This window comes from Neolamprologus brichardi, chromosome 1 (genome assembly GCF_056152115.1).
Source record: "Neolamprologus brichardi isolate AB-2024 chromosome 1, ASM5615211v1, whole genome shotgun sequence".
Lineage (NCBI taxonomy): Eukaryota > Metazoa > Chordata > Actinopteri > Cichliformes > Cichlidae > Neolamprologus > Neolamprologus brichardi.
The window spans coordinates 10,445,906-10,468,610 of record NC_142104.1 but is presented as its reverse complement, the minus strand read 5'-3'; the positions used below and the strand labels follow the sequence as shown (position 1 = coordinate 10,468,610).

Genomic DNA, 22,705 nt, shown 5'->3' with positions numbered 1-22,705 from the left:
AAAATAGACAGCCCTGCTAGGGCTGACTAAAAGTGAGAAAGTAGCGAGGGAGTCATCTGTGGAAGGCTCAGGACCAGTCAGGTACACCAATCCCAGTGGGGCCTTTAGACTGTCAAATCCAGGGCTGAACCAGGACATTTGCACCTCTAGAATGGAGTCACATTTATCACTACCAAGACATCAGCAATTATCTGTCATGGGAACTTGTGGAAGGGTCTCGATTACGTGCCTGTGCAGACATTAGGGCCCATTACTCCATTTGGAGACTCTGGTAGCACTTCTTTTGTGCACAGTGTCCCTGAGAGACGTCCTCTCCCTGGGGATATGGGAGTGTCAGGAGGAGAAATAAAAATCAGTGCTCAAAAAATGGCTGGTAGGGGGGTAGCACCACACCATAGTGCCAATAGGCTACTGCTGTGGATCATAGAGCACATTCTCTGGCTGTCTATTACAATGGCCCATGCCTTACTTTATATTTTCCTTAGATTTTCAAGAAGGAGCTTAGCATTGTAGGGGAGCTTAGCTACCTTTTAATCAGTCTCTTATGACAACTATGTCTCCACAAATTTAAAATTTACTCAGTGTACTTTGAATGTACTTGGCACCCTGTTTTTTTGTTTTTGTTTTTTTGTCAATTGGTCTGTGGTCATTGGAGGAAAAGGCACTTGAAACCCAAGAAAATTGACTTAAAATCCAAAATGAAAAATGCATCTCTACAATAGATCTTTCCGTATAACCACTTTAACCCTTCTTTGTCCATCTACCATTGGCAAAACAGAGCAAAGTAGGAGAAGAAGCAAGTGATACAGAAATGGGGATTCAGTACAAGGCCCACAGAGAAATGCAAGAGAGTGAGAGATGGAAGACAAAAAGAGCAAGAGGGGAAGAGACGACAGGATGAGAAAGTTAACGGAGGGTGATGGAGGCAGCTGAGTGAATCTCAGCAGTAAATCATCTCAGAGCCGCCCCATCCCTATCTCCGCCTTGCCTCGCCAGGAATCTTTTTCCCCCTGACCTTGTCTGCTGCTGTGTCTGTGAAGAAAAGATGGGGCCAGATTATCTATGATTGGAGATGGCCATTATCTAAACACAATCTTCGAGCCAGGTCCCACTCCTCTAGCCACTGCTGTGAGACTGGAGACCACACTGATGAGAAGAAAGATGATGGGTCATCCAGCGACACCCTCTCCTTTTATTAACTCTGATAAGATGGTTTCAACACTCTCTTGAAATGCCCAGCAACCTCCATCAACATCCATCAACATCGACTTTTTCACAAAGTGCCACTCAGTACATTTGTCTACACATCTTAGCTCTCCATACTTTTCTCATATTGGAAACTTATACAGTGTCAGAATAATTTCCACCCCTGCACTTAATACTCAGCAACCCTATGTGAACCTTTTTAATATCTTGTCCATGCCTTTTGTCTGTCTGGCTGAGGGGAGTCTTTGTGAATGGCTCGTGTTTGTCCTTGCCAACCTGCTGCTCTTCAGAAGGCTGTCCTCAGTTGGCCAGTGGAGAGATTGACAGGACCTTAAGATGTTTTGTGCTGCGCTGTTGTGCCCCAGCCCAGCAGGTTGGGACGAGTGAGGGCTGCTCACTGAGTCAGTCAGGCGGGCTACAAGGGAGGGGGTGTCTGGAGGCACCTCATACCCACAGACGGAACATGCACCACTTTACATGCAAATGAACCCAAAAGATCCCCCTGTGCCTCTGGAAAGAATTGTGCCAAAAAAAAAGATTCCTGTTAGCAGTTAATATGTGGGATTTCCATCAAAGTCAGTTATTCTGTTTTAATTTTAGGTTTCAAGGCACCGACTGAATGGCCTAGCTTTTAGGATACTGTATACAGTTAATTTCTCTCAGGTTTTCTTGATCGTTCTGTGTTATTTTTTGATCATGCATAACGGCATTTAAAGCTACCCCCCCTACCCCCATCAGGTAAATAGATGTGACAGCTCCAGTGGCATAAGTAATGTGTTCACAAATACAAAGCCTGCATCATGTACCATCATGCCTGATATGCTGACAATTTAGATGTTTGTTCTCCCCTGATTATTCCATTTAGTACCTCACTATACTGGATAATCCACTTGTACACATCAAATAGGGACCAACAGCAGAGAGGTTTAGTGTGTGGTTCCACATTATTTTGCTCTGGAATGGGGTCTAACTATGTCTGGTAACCGGGTAGGAATGAAACGTGTCAGATATAGAATGAGGCCTTTGAAGTAAACGCATGCATATTCCCTATCTCAACAGACACCGATGCTTGGTTAGAAATGTTTGTTGTGATATTTGTGACATACTGGGTATCCATTTAGCATCGTTTTCCAATGTGGAGAGTACCAATTCAGAATATTATGTTGTTAAATAAAGAAATATGCCCAAAGAGGAGAAATTCAAGCCTCATGTGGGATTGCTATTTTTGGCTGTTCAATTTATTTTTGAGTTTTTCCCATTAAGTACCAGATATCCATGGATGTTTTTATGGTTTCTGAAAATTGGGCTGTTAGATTTGGTCCAAGTTAATCTTAAGATAGGCATGTTTAAAAAAACCCAAACCAAAACAAAAAACAACTAAATACATTTAGCCCTAATGTTGACATAGAAATATGATCAAATCCCATCAAACAAAAACCTCAGACATTATATCCATACACACTATCAACATTGAAATGTGAAAGGTGAAATGAAGCATTTTCAGGTTGTTTACATTCTATATATTAATACTTTATGTATATCCCTTTATGCAAAATCCCCAAACCCCAATTTTTTCTGCTGATTAGAAGTCTGACAAAAATCTTAATGTATAATCAGAATATGATTCACATATTGATATTCACACATTAAATATTTACATTTCTTGCAATATAATAACACAGGAAATTACATCTAGTCTAACATAACCTTACCTTAAAGATTATTATGTCCTAAAGTTATTTAAGAGAAATGTATGGGCTTCAGGTGTGTCCATATATCACTGATCCTGCCTGGTGAGGTGCATCAGTGAGTTGATGACTGTCTCACTTCTGGTGTAAAGCATGGGTCATGTACCGGATTTGGGTTATGGTTACTCCACTCCTGAATCTATATCTGTATTCATACTTAATGATAACTTGTGCAATTGCTCTAGAGTTAGCCTCCAGTGTTGTCTTCCACAGTCCCATTAAGGTCCTGATGAATGTTATCAGTGCATTAGCCTTGTACAATCCCAAGCTCTAAAGTATCCATGTATGGGGATTGTGTCGTAGGCTTTCCTGTAGTCAATCCAGGCAGGAGCTCCTCCAGAATTCCTTTCATACGGGTGGCCTTATAGGGGTCCCCAAAAACACTGGGGTGGCACACCAAAAACAGAATTTCCAGTTTTATTATGCTGTTGTCAAATATAGGTTACTTGAAGAATATGGCAAAGAGACAGAAAGAAGATAATTATGTACATAGTTAATTATGTACGTAGTTAATTTCCTTGACTGGAAGTCCCAACCATCGCTGTAATCGCTGCTTTCTCAGCAGAGCTGAGCAGAAGTAACTTAAGATTCACTTTCCTATAATGGAGTTAACTTTAACAGCAAACTTAATCAGGAAAGACAAGTAACAATTATATATTGTAAGATTGTGAACTGTTGCCTGTCTCTATGTTGCCCATGAGATGCACCAGTGATCTGTCCAGGGATTGGCACCAGCCCAATTCTGCAACATGATATGGATCAAATACTTGTAAATAGTATGGTAAACAAATATTATCAAGCAATTAGGTCAGTAGTCCTTTCACTGGAAATAAGATTTTTGAAATTTCAAATACCCCACAGATACCTTCATTTTTTTTCAAAACCAACTATTTGCAGGTACAAAACAAAAATAATCATTCGCCATCACATTTATTCAAAACAGTTTTATCCGTGGACGTGGGAGGCAGCAAACTTTGGTGGGTGGCCAATTGACTCATGTGCCAACTCAGCCTGGTCAATGCGGAGCTTCCATATTGTACAGAGACAATTAAATGGCCAGTTTGATGGTATCATGCCCTTGTTGGGATCCTTTGGATCAGGATTCTTTGTTATGTGGACTGGCTCTTGTTCTCGCAGGTTGTTGTGGTGTGCTCTTAAGTCTGCTCTTAGATCCACCAGCCACTTGGTGTTAGTGTTGTGTGCCATCTCTTTCACACAGATTTTCTTTCTGTATTGCTTATACAGTTTCAACAGTACTGGTGGGAGGGTCTATACTTGTTATGTTATTCCCTTATAGCTGAGAATACACCCTGGATGGCTCATTGGAGAACAGGTCAATTATTCTCTTGGCCTCTTCTTTTCTGGTGAGTCTCTTCCGTCTAGTGGACTTTGAGCCTTTGTTTGGTAGTTTCTAGAGCCTCCGTTGTAGAATCGTGTGGTACCTCTTTTTTCATTAAGGATCTGTCACTCATGGTGGCTTTCTGCACCTCAGTTAACCCTCTAACATTCTTCCAGCCTTTCCTGATTTTGGCATGCAGCCTTTTTATTTTCTCTATGGTTGCTTTCTCCTACATACATCCTTAATAAGTGTAAGTGCTCCAAGTGCTCCTAGGATTACTGTGGGAGAGGAATATATGAGCTCCATTGGTTTCACTGATACTGGTAGTGGAGATGGTGCATAGGGCAGTATTCACATCTGCAAGCATCTCCTCTGATGGGACTTTGTTAGTGAGACAGGGGTGTTGTACTCTTAGTTGGGTGGATAATTTGAGGTTGAGTTGATAGCTTTGAATTCTGCAATGATCTTCATCCTCAGCTCAGTAGATGCATCTGTCATTGCAAGGGGCTGGGCATCATCTAGTTCACTTCCACTGCTCTCTTCTACTAAGCTGTCTGTTGTTCCCACTGCACTGTAGCCCCTGGATCTCCAGCTCTGATATTAACATTCATTAAATGATATTATTACACTGAGCTTCCAAGTGTTTCTTGGTATTTTAAGTGTCAGTGTTAATTCTCTGCTCATTCGTTGTTCCTACATGTGTTCCTTATAACCTGTCTCACTGGATCAGCTGGGATGCTAGCATTCTATCAAGTCCATATTGACAGTCCTTGTACATGTTTGCGTTCTTCCAGTAGTCTACTTTTTATCAGTATATCTTGGTTCCTTAATGGCCCAAACATCCACGTCAACATGGGCTTCAGTTATGTATCTCTCACTCACATTAAGAGGAAGGCTTGGGTAGCAACATTACTGGATCTATGTCACAGGCAAGGTAACACACACACACACATATATATATATTAGGGGTGTAACGATACACAAAATTCACAGTTCGGTTTGATACTTTGGTGTCATGGTTCGATATTTTTTCGCATGTTCATGCTTTTTTAATTTGTCATTTATTAAAATTATAAATATATATTTTAACTCAAAAGTACAGTTTTAAAATTTAATGTTGCTGAAACAACAAAGTAATAAAAAAATAAATCTATCTGATCAAGAAATCACTCATCTTTGGAAAAGAGAGTTTATTACAGAGAAATGTCTCTTTCCAAAATAAAAGCTATACTATACGCTTCTTCTGGGCTATATTCTCAGCAGCATATTAAACATATCAGGTCCCCATAAGGAGAATCATGTGCTAACGGCTGTCTAAATGACTCTGTAAAGTTTGTAGCATGCGTGCTTGTTGTTTTTGTCTGCTTCCACTTGTCTTTGCACTAGGATGATGTCGGCGTAAATGTGCAGTCATATTCATTGTGTTCACACTAGTGCTGTCAGCGTGAATCTGAACTGACGTTAACGCCACAACACGGCAAATCGAGCTACCGCGGATCGCCCCGTGCGTGGGGCTGTACGGCAACATGTTAACGAGCAAACTGCGCTAACACACTAGTTCCCACCCATGTAATTGAGCATTGCGTGGCTCATCCGACATACTGTTTTACTTTTGTCCATGACGCGCTTACCTTCAGGGTCATACTTCACATGAAGACCAAAATAGTTCCAAAGGCCAGATCTGAATGAGGGTGGGGGAGGTTCAATTTGCCATGTTGCAATGAGCTTAGCTTCTGTCTTGCTAGCTTGTGCTGCGCTCAGTGGATCTGCGCTCGACAGTGCAGCCTAGGTGGAGTAGTCGAACGCAGATCCACTGAGCTCTCAACACAGACAGCATCGTCAGAAGAAAAGTTGATGAAATAAATTAAAAATTTTGTATTGTTCGATATTGTTCGTACCGAACCGAAAGCACAGTATCGAACGGTTCAATATTGATACGAGTATCGTTGCACCCCTAATATATATATATATTAGTGCTGTCCGCATTAATCTCGTTAAAATAATATTAACGCCATAACCCCCTCCACGCACAGGGTGATTCGCGCTAACTCGCTAATGGAGGTTATATATATATATAAAACCTCCATTAGCGAGTTAGCGCGGAGATATATATATATATATATATATATATATATGTATATTTGTGTGTGTGTATGTGTATATATATATATACATATATATATATATATATATATATACATATATATATATATATATATATATATATATATATATATATATATATATATATGATAGAATAAAATAGAATTATCTTCTCTGATTTCTCAAGTGTGTTCAACACTATCACATTTTATGTAGCTTATGTATCTTCTCCTACAGTAGCAGCTACTGAGGGAGAAGCTACATGAAATGTCAAGCAACCTTCCCCACATCTTGTGGATTACTGACTGCCTGACAGACAGGCCCCAGTATGTGAGACTGGCCAGTGTTTTGTCTGATTTAGTGATGTGTAGTACAGCAGCTCCACAAGGGACTGTGCTGTTCCTGTTATACACCTCAGACTTTCAGTGAAACTCTAGGTTATGCCACCTACATAAATAATCTGATTCTTCTGCAATGACTGGACATATAAGTGACATTTGGAGGAATACAAAGCGCTACTAGGTGATTTTGTGGAACAGTCAGAAAAAACCCAGGTATTGACATCAGAAACCTGCTTTAAAGCAAACAAAAGCAACATTATTAGAGAAAATCAATTACTAGCCTAAAGTTTTCCTATCTACAGAGATAAGTCAGGCACCTGCAGGAGTTAAAAAGTCAATTTTAACACATATTAGATTTTATGATATACAGCATGTAGTTTTCTGTTTTGTCATAACTACATATTAAGTACCTGTGTAGGGAGAAGTTGTGCTTGTAAGCAAAATAACCAAGTTTTTAGTGTTTGTTTATGCAACCTTGCCAACCTAATTTGACTCTTAACAACAGAGAAATAACTATCTAATACCTTCAACCACATTAAACAGGAGAAAATACTCAATACTTTGCTTGTTTTTTTGGGTACTCATTAATCCTTTTAATTTAAAATAAGTTATTTAGCAGCTAAAATCTAAAATTTCCAGACCTCCATGTTTTATGGTATTACAAAACACTTTTTTTCTTCTTTTTTTCTAAATTAATTTTAATTTTGTATATATTTTTTTAACTAATTGAATTTGTTCCTCTAAATGCAAAGTATCTTATGTAATTCCTTAATGATATTATGTGGCACTTTGAACAGCGACAATGTAATATATACAATAGGAATGAGAACTGATCAGAATTTAGCAATTCTGATTCTATCATTGATTTAACCTATTGATTTGTGGGTGGCTGTAGCTCAGGTGGTAGAGCAGGTCATCTACTGATCGGAAGGTGGTTGGTTGGAAGGTGGTTCGATCCCTGGCTTCCCCAGACTGCATGCCAAATATCCTTGGGCAAGATACTAACCCCAAATTGCTCTCCGATGCATCCATCGGAGTATGAATGTGTGTGTGTGAATGTTACTTAGAAAGCACTTAGAAAAATGTGCTTGTGTGAATGGGTGTGAATGGGTGAATGTACAAGTTGTGTACAGCGCTTTGAGTGCTCAGAAAGAGTAGAAAAGCGCTATATAAGAACCAGTCCATTTACCATTTACCATTTGATTACTTATTGATTCTCACTAGGTTTTCAAGGGTCCACATTGAGAGTCACCACCATCGCTAAGTGACCTATGTGAAAAAGTAATTGCCCCCCTTGTTAAATTATGAATTAACTGCAATTAACCACATTTTAATCATGGCTGAGTTCATTTTCCCCAGCTACTCTTAGGCCCATTTACTGCCAGATCTCTTGAATCAAAAAGGCACTTAAATAAAACCCGTCTGACAAATTGAAGTAGGTTAAAATATCTAAAAAAAACCCAAAAAAACAAAACAAAAATCACATCAAGCCACAATCTAAAACAAAAAGCTGAGAAAGAAAGTCATTGACATCTGGGGTCACAAAGCCATTTCTAAGGCTTTGGGGCTCCAGTGAACCATGGTGAGAGCCATTATGAACAAATAGAGAAAACTCAGAACAGTGGTGAACCTTCCCAGGAATTACTCCAAGACTGCACTGACGGCCCACCTAGGAGGTCACAAAAGAACCCATAACAACATCTAAAGAACTGACAAAAAACACAAACGTTTGTCACAATTGCCAAAACACATCATGATCTTCATGAGTTCGAAGAGTTTTGGAAAAATCTTCTGACAACTAATGAAACAAAAGCTGAACTTTTTGTAAGGTTTGTGTCTGGTTACAGTATGTCTGGCATAAAACTAACCCAGGGTTTCATAAAAAGAACACCAAACCAACTCAAACATTGTGGCGGTAATAAGATGGTCTGGGGCTTCTTTGCTGCTTCGGGACCTGGATGATCGGCCATAACAAGAAATCCAGAAGAGGGCAAGGCAAAGTATGTAACATCTAAAAAATAGTAAGTTATTAAAATGCAAGTATATCCATAACACAAAAACATTTGGAATGTTGGAATGTCAGCAAGACTAGTAATTGTAATCTTGGGTGGGGGAGTTACATTGCCTTATATTGCCTGGCAGCATGGTATAGGAAGATTGAGCTGTATCTCTAAGATGTGTAGCAATTTCGCCTGTATTTTTTTTTTTTTAATTCATGCCTATTTACTTACGTTGATTTATCTCTATAAGATTGTAAGTTATACATTTTTCTTTAATAACAGGTCTACTATGTACTTAATTAACTTCTAAAAAGTAGCACTGAGAAAGTAACTAGAAAAGTTGTAGAAGGTGAATTTGTATTAGTCCCTTATGTAACTTCAACGGAAATTTTAAGGGTATAAAAGTATTATTAGAGAGTTAAAACACAGCTACATAAGAAAATGGTACCTTTAACAACAGTGAATGTATCTAACAAGTCACTATTTAGGATTTTTTTTCCCTCCATGTTCTATAAATATTTAATGTTAATAATCTAAAATGCTTATTCTGAAAGCAAATGGCCAATTTTGATTTCAGGCATGCCCCTGTAGCATTTACACAACGGGGAAATACACAGATGATTACAAACCAAGTCTAACTCTATATTAAGCAGCAGTTCCCAACATTTTGTGCACCCAGTCTGCACGCCTACATATGCGAGCGTGTCTGGTGGCAGGCCTCCCAGGCAGCAGCGTACCAGCATCAGGGTTTTCTAATGAGTCCATAAGAAGCACAACTTCTTTGTTGTGCTGCCTGGAACATTACTCTGCATTTGAAATGCACCCAGCGGACTAGCATGCATCTTTTATCGTTGGATGCAGCTGTCCGTGCTTTCTGAACACTTACAACTAGCAAGCTTCCCTGACTATACTGCCAACGGGCAATAAGTGATAGAACTGTGGAAAAAAAAGAAATATTTACCACTACACAGGAGCAAGAGAGTAATTCTTTAAAGAGAATATTCACGTTATTGGCAAACAAAAGCAGAAACTTTTGAAAAGTAGACTTCAGAGCAACTGATTCTTTGCCTGGGGAGACAGGCAAGGGTGAGGGATGACAATAAAGGGTAAAGAGAAATATATACGGAGAGCAACAGAGACAAAAGGGGAAAAGACAAAATCTATATGCATATACTGCAGCCTACAACACAAGTAGCACTTTATTCCTGAGAGAGAAGCATCAGTCCTGACAGCATATGGCATCTGTGCAAAATCCATTAATTTTTAATATACCGGGTGCTGAAATGAAAAGGCTTCCTGAGACAAGCAATTGTCAGATGTCAGTGGTGTTTTGATAACTTTTTTTCATCTCCCTTTTTATTTGCATTCATGAAATGGAGCTGTCCACATGCCACCTTACTGTGGACATGGCTGGAGACTGACATGGAGCCATTTTCCACACAATTGCTCCCACTTCCAGTCAAGTGTTGGGGTGAAAAAGGAAAACAAAAATGTATGGAATGACAGTGTGTGTTAGAGGACACAAGTGTGCACTGATAGTGGACTCAACTAAACCTCAATTTACCTCTGATCACATGACAACAAGTATACACATACGCCAAAAGGGCAAGAATGCTAACAAGCATGTGGAAAAGTGCTAAATATGTATCTGTGAATCTAGCTTTCCATTTAAGACGTGTTTTAGTATTATTTAAATGTGATTTAAATTATGTAAATACATGTCTTAATAACAATGCATGCATTTGTACAAGATATTAAAGTAGTTGTTTAAAGAACAGATTACAAAGGTCTCTTCATAGAAGAGCAGAGAAGTGTTGTAGAGCACAAATGTTCTCCAGCTGTGTGGCTCATCTCCGTTAGAAGGATAAGATGAGCCACTCTCAATGAGAGATAATACAAAGAGGTCAGTCAGTGTAATGATTTTTCCCCCTACTTTTCTCATCTCAGTCAATTCCATAGGAAAGTCCTTGACCCTCTTAATGCAAATACATGACTACTACACAGGAGTATTTTTTTTTTCCTCCGCTTGCCACTTTTAACAGATAACTCATTGGACTCATTTAGAGTCATGGAATCATCTCCTTGTGCAGAGGGTGCATTACGAGATATTTATTCATATTCATAAAATGCCAATTTAAGGCTTGCGAGTGGCCATAGGAGATGAGTGGGAACTTGCAAAATCCAATAAGAGCTGCTTTGGAGACAGGTGCAAAGTGGACTAATTAATAGCAATCTATACACTGGCCAGGGCATGCAGTGGGCCGACTGAGACACACTTAGGTCAGGCAATGAAAAGATAGCAGCTCCAAATTCATTTTCTCACTGTGGCTCTCCCAAAGGAAGGCTCAGAAGTACACTCACACTTCCTTTAATGCCTTCACTGGGGTGTAATTTATTTTTGCGTTTGCCAGCACATTTGGAAAGTTCATTACCTCGCTCATGGCTTGTTAATTAGCCTTGTAAAGCCGCCATTAGATCTCCTCGGGCCAGGGCCGAGATGAGACTTTTGTCCCAAAACATTAACACACTGCAGGAGGCCTGTAAAACTGCACTCTGCCCATTTAAGTTGTAACTGTGACACCTCAGTAAAAACCTGAAAGATGGAGGGGACACACATGGCAAAGTCTCTTGGACGTGTACCACTTTCACCTTTGGTGCCATTGACAGGGGTTGATCCCATTTTACTCTCTACCACCTGTTCAACAATGACTGACTGATTCCCAGAACCATCCTAGATGTCTTTACGCCTTTTGGTCATTGCTAAATTTCAGTTGATGTAAGTCGTTGTGGTGATCTCCTCAGGGCTGTCTCTCATTTCCGACCCTAGAGGTCCAACAGGGGAGACACATTAATGAACAGTAAAAAAAATCAGACTCAGCTGGTGGGTTTAAGAAATCCTACTGTGCAAGGCGTGACTATAGGAACATGAACTGGCACCATTGCTACAACACCAGCAGTGGAGACCAACTACCGTGGCCTTATTGATTATGCAGGTGCTCATTTGTGTGGCCAAGCGGCTAGCAGGCATGTGTCTCATTTGAACTTTACAGGAATGGAACAGGATCCGATTTCCCCGCTGCAAAAAGGAAGCCCTGGTGCTTTATTTTTAGAACAGCTGCGTCTAATGGGGCCTGGCAGGTACAGGAGGCGTCACATCTGTTGAGGCCCAGGTGATGCTCTCACCCTCCACTCCTCCTCGCTCCTCACCCGCCCCCTACCAGTCAAATGACTCACGTTGAAGATCAACAGTGTCATTTCCAATAAACTCGTTTTCCTCTTCCTGCCACTTTCCATCAGTTCTGGCGATAGGTTCTTGCTAGTAGCCATTTCATTCCACAACACGGTGGAATAGGAGATGCATAATGTAAAAGATGTAAAGAAGATGAATGCTCTGTCTAATGCCAGGGCACCAGGAAGATTAATTAGAAAAATCCAGCTTTCTGACTGGCTAAAGTTTAGTGGTATAGAGCCTATACATGTGAATGTGAGTGCCTCCTTCTGGATATCAGCTAGGGCACAGTGAGACTGCTAGGTGAAGTTGCCCTTCAAATGTAATAAGGAGAATCCAATAAATTTGCTGAGGAAATGCTTGATGATAAAGATGTTAAATCGTGCTTGATTTAAGGTTTTGACTGTACAGTCAGGATTGTTTCACATTATTATTATTATTATTAGCATTCACACAGGACTTTTTTCTTACTTTGTACAAACAGTTTGATAGATCTGATGCCCTGATCGTTCCATGATTCATGTCTAGTGCTGATACGATAGCTTCATTTTTTCTGCAGTTGGCATCGGTCTTTTTGAATTTCCTAATTTTCCATTCATCCATCCATTTTCTCAACCATTTATCCAGTTCAGGATCGTGGGGGGCTGGAGTCTATCCCAGCTGACTCTGGGCAGTAATATAAAAGAGACTATCTAATTGCACCACAACAGCATCAACAGAAATATATTTCAGTACTTTCTGCTGTGTTTAGTACTGTGTTCATTCATTTTAAGGAGACCAATTCTGTCTATATATTGTGCTATATTAATTTATCTTGTACCAGTTCTTATTTGTGGGAAATTAAAGGAAATTGAAAAATGGCAAATATAGGAACCTGTGATTCAAATTATTCACAATAAAATCATACTAATTGCCATTGTTTTAATGGGCACTATCACTGAATGTGATCTTATTTATTCATTTAATTCTTTTTAATTCTTAATGTCTCATAGCTTTAGCTTCCCAAACTTAAGAATCGTTCATGGTGAAAAAATATCATGAGCTGAATCGTCAGTTTTTTTTCTTTTAAGTATAGTACAAATAAACAGGAACTGGTAGAGAAAACAATGAATAGTGCACAATGAAAAACACTCAAGAAAGACCTTTAAAATATAAAAATCTTTTTTTCATATTATTCATTGGCGACTTTTGACATAGAGTTTACTCATGTGTAATATAATTCTTATGGCTTTGGTGATGAGAAAATGTAATAACATGTTCTTGCACCGTGTTCCCTTTCAAGTTTGCAACCAGGCGATCTGACAGTTTCTCTAGCTGAGCAAAACATTCCTGCTCTCTTTCTACCTCTACCTGAAACCCACACCGCTCCAAGCGTCATCTGTATCAAGCATCACTGTGGCAGACTTGAATAGCTCACTGGAAACAAGAATATATCTCCCTCATACCAGGGTGGGGTGGCACACCACAGAACAATAAGATCAACAACAATAACAACAGCAGCAGCAGCCACAACAACACAGCAGACTGCTGATAAAAGGGGGGTTTGAGTTGCACAAGTTCCTTTCAGCTCTGCAGAACGGTGCCATCAGCTGTACCATTTCTCTCTTCTCTCCTCTATTCCACCCTCCCTCGACCCTCTTCCTTCCCTTTTCTCTCTTCCTATCTAGAAGACAGGAAGCTGTTTGTTGGGATGCTCGGCAAGCAGCAAAGTGAGGATGATGTCCGGCGGCTGTTCGAGACCTTCGGCCAGATTGAGGAGTGCACCGTCCTCCGAGGGCCTGATGGGGCCAGTAAGGGTCAGAGCCCACACACCTCCAACTCTTTTTTACCCCCTTCTTCCGTTTTTCTTAGTCCTTCTGTCTTCGTGTTCTATTTCACTTTCTACTCCTTACATTTTTAGCACCGTGCTTCACCCATGGTGCACTCATTGACATTGTCTGTAATCCTCCCTTTTTGTTTTTTTTTCCACTCTTTTATATGTCGTACAAGCGTACCTTTCATACATCATTGTCACTGTGCCTCAACACATCCTTCCTCCCACGTTCTTTTTCTCACTACTTTTTGTATTTTGTTTTCTTTTGTCCTCATGTCACCTTTCGCTTCTTTTTTCTTTCCTCCCCGAACTTCTTCTCATGTTGTCTCTTCATCACGGCAGCTCCCCTCCACCCTGTGCTTGTACTCAACAAATACATCACACAACACCTCGTCTTTCTGCTCACCCCTCTCCTCCTCCCCTTCTTCCTGTTATCTGAAAAGCAGAGGGGTGTAATCATGTTTGTTTCCCACATTCCCATCATCCCTCCCCAGAGACACCATTGGACAATAATGCCCTACTGTAAATAAAGCAGCCAGGCTCTGGGTTTTTGCTGCTGTCACTCACTGTGCGGCAGATTTGCCTGTATTCGGGAACAGCTTATGCATTTTTGTCCGTGGCTTATATGATATTTGGTTAGCAGAGCATGTTCAAATTAAAGATGGCTGTAAAATATGTGATGAAGGTGTGATTGTTCACAGAGTGCAAAAGGCTCCTAATCAAATTTTGATGGGTCTCTCTCGCTCTCACAGCCAAATTTGGAGCAATAAAGCCCACGATATTGCGCTGAACCTCTACCATCTTTTCTTTTTGTTGACTGTGATTTATTCTTCTACACGAAGCTTCTGAATGTGTGTGAGAGATGTGTGGGAAGGCAAAAGAGAGAGGATGATAATCTTGCAAAGCCTTCTGAGTATATCAAAGAGAAAGCCTGGCTATACTGAACCACACACCTATCTGTGTCTACATCTGTTCCCCTCACTGTTAATCCCGGGTCTATTGCTCTGCATTGCCCCAGCAGCCCAGTACCTTTCCTTCTCCCTGCCTTGTTTCCTCTTTTGCTGTCTCTTTCTTCTTATCTGACTCCCTCTCTTTCTGTCTGCTCAGATGCCTCAAGCTGATTGACAGCACATAAAATGAAATAAGGCCGGTGCTGCTGTGTCAGACAGGAGCTAGTTTTCTCCCTCATTCGTGCTTTCACTTCTTTTCACCCTCCTGCACCCCACACCTCAACTCTTTCTTTGTCTCTCTTCACATGCCATACTTTCCCGCTTTGTTATTTGTCTCTATTATCACAGACTTGATCATTCATTTCTCTTCAACTTTCACTGCTATGAAATGGAAACTGTAAAGTAATGTTAACTATGAATGCCACCACCAGACAAAGGTCTCATATATAGGTATCTGGGCCTATCAGTCACCGTGCAACAGTCGTATGCAATCATTACGGGATGTTACGGCAAATTATTTTGCCAGGCGCCTCGCTCGGGATGAGGTTCCCGTAATTTGAATGAGACAGACCTTGAAATTGACAGTGCTATCTGTTCCATGGTAGAGGCTTTGTCCCCTGTTGATGTAAATTTATGCTACTCAGAGGCTTTTCAGCACCCCTCTTCACCCAATAAAAAGGCCGAGAAGTTTAACATCCATCTCTCTATGGCGCTGCTCCTCAAAGTACTTTCAAAGTGCAACACTTGCTGCCAGAGTTGAATAGAGCCCCGAATTGTCAGGAATAATAGAGAGATGGCTTTTAGGTCTATAATTAAGTTGTGTTATAAATGTCACCCATCCAGAGGGATGGAATTCATGCATACATATTATTACCCCGGGAATTCAAAAGGCAGTGCAGATCCTCTCGCTTGAAAGCAATACAATCTCTCTTTTTCCTTTTTCTCCAACTCATTCTGAGCCATCAAATTCAAAAACCCAACAGTGCACTATAATTTATGAGGCTGTAGCACTTCCCAGTTCTTTCGAGTTGTTGTGCTCCGTGTCCCTTTACTTTTTTTTTAGGTCAGCAAAAGCAAAGCGACAGACTATTTTTTGATGAGAAATTTTGACAACATTGTATGTTCAGCATGACTTTGGTGATGGTGTATGCAAGCCCCGCAGTTAAGAGTCTGGTCTGTCTGGGCTACGTTGCTGGGATCACGGTGACCCTGGCACAATATATGCTGGCCTTGTTAGGGAACAAGCAGCGAGTTATCTTGCCTTAGAAAACTAGAAGGCTTTTTCGAGAAAAAGCGGATCCCTTTTTATTTAAGCTACAAAGGTTAAATGTGTTTATTCTTCCAAAAGACAGAGCTACAGTCAAATGGTACACAGTAAGTTGATGTATTTCAGCTGGACAAATGAAGACCTTTCCTGCCACTTCCCGGAGGGGGGTTCAAGTGAAATAAAAGGGTGCTAGAATGCTATGACAGAATCAAGGGCTTGTTTGACTTATCACTTTGCCTCTATAGATCTATACAGCTTTGAGGACACTGACAGTACAGAACACATGGCCTTTACTACTCACCACATTTTCACACATAACGGTTTCACGTGCTAACAATTTATTGTATGGCTTGAAAGTGTGTGCAAAGCCCGAGGTAAACGTGGAAATTGTCCTGCCACAGTTCTATCTATTTGATTTTGTCAGTAAATTATTAATTTGTTTGTTGGGAAAGCAAAGCTGACTCCTGAGAGGTAGAAGTGAATGGATTGCTGCCAGACACAAAAAAGCTCCTGAGCCTACCTATTAGTGTTTGTAGTTTAAAAGAATCATCACTCCTTTGGTCATGTAGAATGAATATATGAATGTGTGTAACTATTTTAAAACCGATATCTGCAGTTCACAAGAAACCAGGGATTGAACCCAGGAAAAGCCTGTCTGGTTCTTTGACACTGCTGCTACTCAATAATAAAAAATGGGGAGAATTAATCCATGAGTTTGTTAATTAGGTATCTCTTGACTTAACACATGAGCTACCTGAAGGCAAGGATAAGAATAGGACATAACAGAATACCCTGTGCAGTCTATGACAACCATAAAGCTTAGAGAAATAGCTCTTGTTTCATTTAATGGCTTTCTGCAAAATTACCACATTTCAGTTCCACTGCATTTCAGCTCACCAGCTTTCCCTTTATGATATTAATATAATGCGTGTCCTTACTGAGACCATACTAACAGATACGCTTTAGTCGCGCAGCGTTCCAAAACTTACGTTGTACTTAAATTATTTTTAATATTATTTGAATTTTCAATGCAATGTGGCTCCAGAGTAATGCTACCGAAGCCTGCTTCCTTGTCTTCTGGCCAGCTTTTTTGTTGACTTTTCTTTTGTGTATTAACTACAAAACAGATTTAAGATGATTTGAATGTCCCTTGAGCAAAGCACCCCCTCATCTCAAATTATATTCGAGGAAAGATTCGGTTAGATAGGCAGATTATAATGCCATGCCTTTGTCATCATAATCTCTTTTATGAGTGACTGCACACAAATCACAATGTGTAAATATTAAACAGATTAATAATCACAAACAAGTCATGATAGTAAATGCCTTGGCTCCATGCTCTAAAGTGGTGGGGGTCAAATTAGAAATGGGCAAGAGACAGGGTGTTCCAAGCAGCTAATGCCTTTAGTACAATTAGCTTGATTTATTCAGTTATGCACTCAACACACAAGTGGCAGAATATATTTACAAACCAGATAACATGAAAACAATGGTATTCAAGGCCATCCTGCTGATCTCCCCGCCTCTCCTCTCTTTCTGTCTTTCTGTCTGTGCAGGCTGTGCCTTTGTCAAGTTCTCCAGCCATGCAGAAGCACAGGCCGCCATCAACAGCTTGCACGGTGGTCAGACTATGCCTGTGAGTAACAAGCTCATAACAAGTACTGTCATAATTGCTGCCATGAGTTGTCATGTTCATTTATTACAGTTGCAAGCAATTGTGTTTTACACTTGATGCGAGCAGTTTTCTGTGAAAGTTTTCCAAAGGTTGTTCATATTTACTGTTTTCTGTTTTGCCTATGGTCTGAGTTCTATAAAATCACTGAGGCAGACTAGTCTAAAACAACAACACTGGTAAACTTGTTGACACTTTCTACCCTGCCAAGAGGCAGCCACTGACTAAGTGTTTTTTTCTTTTCCACATGACTACTCCCACTGCATAATGTGCACCTCTTTTGAAACTCAATTCCGAACATATTTCCATTTTCTTTTTTTATATAGTAGTAAACTCTATCATGCATTCAAAAAACACGGACCATTATTAAGGTGCTAGTAAGTAAGGCCACCATGTGCAGTGCAGAGTACGTTTAATGCACTTTTTACAATGATTCTGCAAGTCTCTGGAAATCTAATTGACTGACAAATGATTCCCATAGTTAGCATCTACATTGAAATTAATCTTTTCTTTAGTATTATATAGCAGGAAAAAATAGGCTGGACTGAAAACTGAATCCACAATCCTATTCCTATGACAAGGTGAACATTTTGTAGTCAAAGGGGAAAAAAACTACACAAGTTAACCCTCTCAGGCTCAAATTAAGTTTTTGTTGCTAATGCACAAAAGAATACCTGCAGTGGTACTTCTGAGTAAAAAAACTCATAAAATATGTATGTGGGGTAATCAGGTTGTTAGCTTTTAACTGTTGCAAATCTGCAATGCCTGCCTTGAGAGGGTTAAACTGCCCGCAAAAATGGAACGCATGCACCGATTACAGAATCATTTGTAATATGAAGAGGATAGATGAAAGTCAGTTTCTTTAAACGGTGTTGGAGAAATGTCTTGAAAACATCTCATCAAACTCAAATTATTAACAGTGATAGCTTGGTCCCTGTCATGGGACTACTTTTTGTTAAAGAATATTAAATATTTAAAACACTTGAAAACACTTATCATGGAAAGCCTCATTACAGAGACTAGAAGGGAGGTTAACAAGTAAGTCAATAATATTGAAAAGCACCCTAGAGTTAGGATGGATCTTCAAAATGAGGTCAGATTAATAAGCTGCTTTTGCTTCCTTAACTGCTTCCTGACATTTCAGCATTAAGTCCTTTATAATATTGTGAGACACTTACAGTTTATCACCCCTCCATTAACTTTTGGCTTTACATTTCCTCATCAAACCATGGGTATTATCTATCAAAGTACAGGGTTGCGGACATGTTACATTGTCAATAATAATACACCTTCCAAGCTTATTTATAGATCAAAATGCCTAAAGATGTAAAAAGCAGAAATATATTTGGTTACTTTTTATAAAATAATACTCAAATTTGGTCCCTCCTCTCTCAACCAGCATGAGACAAAGAGGAGCAGCAGTGGCTGTGAGATCTAGAGAGTAACAGAAGCAGCATTACATTTTAAGGTACAATTATGTAGCCATGCTTATCTGCACAAGCTAAAATAAATAAAACATATTGTTAATAAATATATTATTATTATTATTATTATTATTATTATTTAGAAAACCTGTTCCTTAAAGGAGACAACACATATGTTAAAGAGGAAATGACATTCCAATAATTTATAATGCCTGCAAAAATAGACTGCTACTTCCATAAAGGCAGGAAATTTTACTATTTGTCATTCAAGAAAGCAGGAGCCATTCGGCTTTTCTGTACTGTGTCTTTTCAGTGTCTTTTCATGTTGAGCCTTGTATTCCTTTAGTTCTTAGTATTAATAGTTTCAGTCAGATTCCTAAACCACCTTAAATGGCTCCGTTCGATTTGGATGAGCCCTCTGAAATGGCCAAGCCCTTCACCCAATCTCTCTAAATCACCACCTTATAATTCTGGAGGGGTTTATATTTCCAGATGATCCCAGTAGTGATTGGGACGGAGCCCTGGCAGTCCAATCCTCAGGTGACAATTGCTGGCTATTAATTAGTACTTTGATTTTACATATGATCAATTTATCTTTATTAACAGGCTATGCATCACGGGCTTTTGAGGTTGCTGTAATTGAATTAATATTTTTTTTAAACTTACTTGATCCTGCTGAATTAGCTAATTATGGGCTGATTTCCAGTCTTTCTTTCATTTTGAAAGCTCTCAAAAGATTTGTTTTAAGTTAACTAAGTGATCATTTGCAGGGTAACAGTTTATCTGAAGAGCTTCAGTAAGGATTTAGAGTTTGTCTCAGTGCAGTATTCAGTACTGGTGTTCACATTATTTTTCTACATTGACTACAATACACTGTTGGCATTAAAAGAAATGTGCTACGAGGAGTTTTTTCTCACACATAAAATGACATGGAGTTCAACAGGGTTTTGTGCTGGGACTGAAACATTTTTATGTTATATATGCTTGTCTAGGGTAATAGTACTAGAAAACTTTGCATACATTTCCGTAGCTATACAGATGATATCCATTTATATTTATATATAGTCACATGACGCAAATCACCAAATATACCAAGAAACTAAGTTTCACTGCAAGTCATCTTAGAGTAACTTTTGACCATCATGTATCCTTCAACATGCACATTAAACAAATATGTGGCACTGCTTTCTTTTATCTAGACATTATCATTAGAATTCTAAACACTATGTGTCAGAGTGATTCCAAAAAACTAGCCCATGCATTTGTTAATTATACATTAAACTTTTGTAATTCCTTATCCCTGAAAAGGCTTGAGTTGATCCAAAATATTGAAGCTAGAGTACTAACAGGGACCAGAAAGAGGCATCATATTTCTCTCATATTTAAATCCAGAAGTTGATCCTCACATTCAAAGTCTTGTATAATCAGGCCCCATCATATCTTAAAGACCTCACAGTATCATATTATACTAACAGAGCATTTTGCTCTCAGGGTGCAGTCTTGTGGGTTTTTTTAAGGGATGCCTTTTTCCTTTTTAAAGGGAGTTTTTCCTTCCCACTGTTGCCCAGTGCTTGTAGAGGAACACCTCATTGCTGGGATTTTCTGTCTAATATTGTAGGGTCTTTACCTTGCAGTATGAAATGCCTTGAAGCAACTGTTGTTGTGAGGTACTGCTATAAAAACAAAACTGAATTGCATTAGCTTAACATGACATGTAATAAGAGACAGCATTATAACTGGTCTCTATGCTTTTATAGAGTCCTGCAATCACACTTTATGCACTGCTGGCTAACTACAGTTTCAGACTAAACTGCCTAAATGTCTTGTGGGTCATAAATGAGGATAGAGAGAGATTATTTTTTGTGTAGGTTTATAAAAGCTCATTTATATCAAACCATCAAAAAAACTTGATGTTGAAAATTATACAGAAATAGGAAAACGACATAAGTATAACACTCAATACACCCATTGACTCATTACAAAGAACAACAGTTGCTGACATCAAATGCAAGACCTTGCATCCTTCGGATAGAAAGTAATCTGGAATATAGATTACCACGTATGTAACTATGCGAGGAATTGTAAATACTGGGTAAAATGTGGGAGACTGGTTAGATGAATGTCTGAAATAGCATTAGTTGGTGTTTATTCCTTTAGCTGAAGAATGAGACCACTAAACCTGTAACTCTTGTCAAATAGCAGTTCGTTATGAATTGGATACGCTTCTGTTAGGTTTGAACAACGTTACCAAAGAACGCTTAAGTAAAAGAAATGATGAATTACAAAGCACCTCCCTACCAGTGCTGTGTGTGTTGGGTACTACACAGCTGGACACACACATCAGCATGCACACACTTTCTGGCAGACATCCGCACTTTCACACACTTCACTGATGTTCCGCCATAAATATTTACGGATGCTTCCTGGCAGCCAGATAGTGTCTTGGAAGCCAGATTTAATTTACACATCTTTTTGATGCATCCTCATTTTGCATTACATTGAAGTAGTGAAAAAGGGAAATAAGTGGAGGAGATGTTTTAACTTTGCGTGAGAATATAGTGTGCAACCAACATTGTGGCATAAATATATCGAGTGTCAAAATTCCCTGGGTAGCAGGTCAAGAGCCAAAAAAAGTCATGTTGCGCATTGATCAATCGCACTTATATTGGGACTGTTTTTGAAATTTGATTCTAATCAAAATATTTGTCTTTACTTAAAATATCTTGTAGAGAAACCAGAAAGTTTACATAATTGACTGTGGCAAAAGGATGTTTTTTATTCTTTCTTTTTCAACAAGTTTAACTCATGCTGGCTACTTTTGCACAGTTTGTGTATGATGTCTACTTTGTTTCACAAATGCAGTCACATTAGACCATGTCAATAACAAACCTGAGCTCTGTTGCAGATGAACTGTCCAAGGCAACATATGGAGCCCCAAATAAACAGGCAGATCAAGAGATCCAATTGTTCATTAATAATCTATATTATCCATATCGTTCTCCCTCTATCCCTGCACCTGTTGTCCGCCTCTGCCCAAATCCAGCTTCCTCTCAGATTAATAGGCAAGGTGGCCATTAGTATCCAACTAAGGCTTTGGTACCAATGGGGGATGCAGTTAATTTGGATAATATTACTGCCACATGTCGTCAACAACTAACTAACAGGAGGTAGGATTCAGAGAGTGGGTTGCTCTGCTCACTGCCTCCTGCCAGCTGTGAGGTCTGGATGAACCTTGAACAAAGATTTTTCTCTCACTCTGTCTCCCTTTTCCTCTTAATGTTCTCACTACAGCATCTGTGTTACCTGGCACACACACACGTGCTATAAATAATACCAAAAAACACTGGCCCAAAACAAATGGCTTTAATGAAGCTTAAGGGCAAGGGATGTCACCTAAGGGCATCTGCCGATAGATTGGATCATAGCTTTAATTGATGTTCATTGCAGATTGCAGGTGCTTTCAAAATTAAGTTAAAATATGACTGAGCACAGAACTGGCATTCTCGTCGGTTCAGCTGTTGAATTACTATAAAGCTGCAGAGACACAGGTGGCAAAACTTCAAATGGCAAAGCCAGGGGCAGGCAAACAACACCCAGCAAATTGCAGACATTG

General features: G+C 39.5%; 1 protein-coding gene across 9 annotated transcripts in view; it reads left to right on the top strand.

Moving 5' to 3' along the window:
- celf6 (CUGBP Elav-like family member 6) overlaps positions 1-22,705 on the top strand; it is a 147,087-nt gene that overhangs the window by 93,308 nt on the left and 31,074 nt on the right. For 6 of the 9 annotated variants that reach the window (XR_004844137.2, XM_035914565.2, XM_035914441.2 and 3 more), the window contains exons 4-5: positions 13,634-13,762; positions 17,553-17,632. Coding sequence is in view for 8 of the 9 variants with exons in the window: in XM_035914565.2 (XP_035770458.1) it covers positions 13,634-13,762; positions 17,553-17,632 (209 nt within the window). In the remaining variant the exon portion in view is untranslated. The remainder of the gene's footprint in view (positions 1-13,633; positions 13,763-17,552; positions 17,633-22,705) is intronic. The other 3 variants (XM_035914472.2, XM_035914537.2, XM_035914686.2) reach the window with 3 other exon arrangements.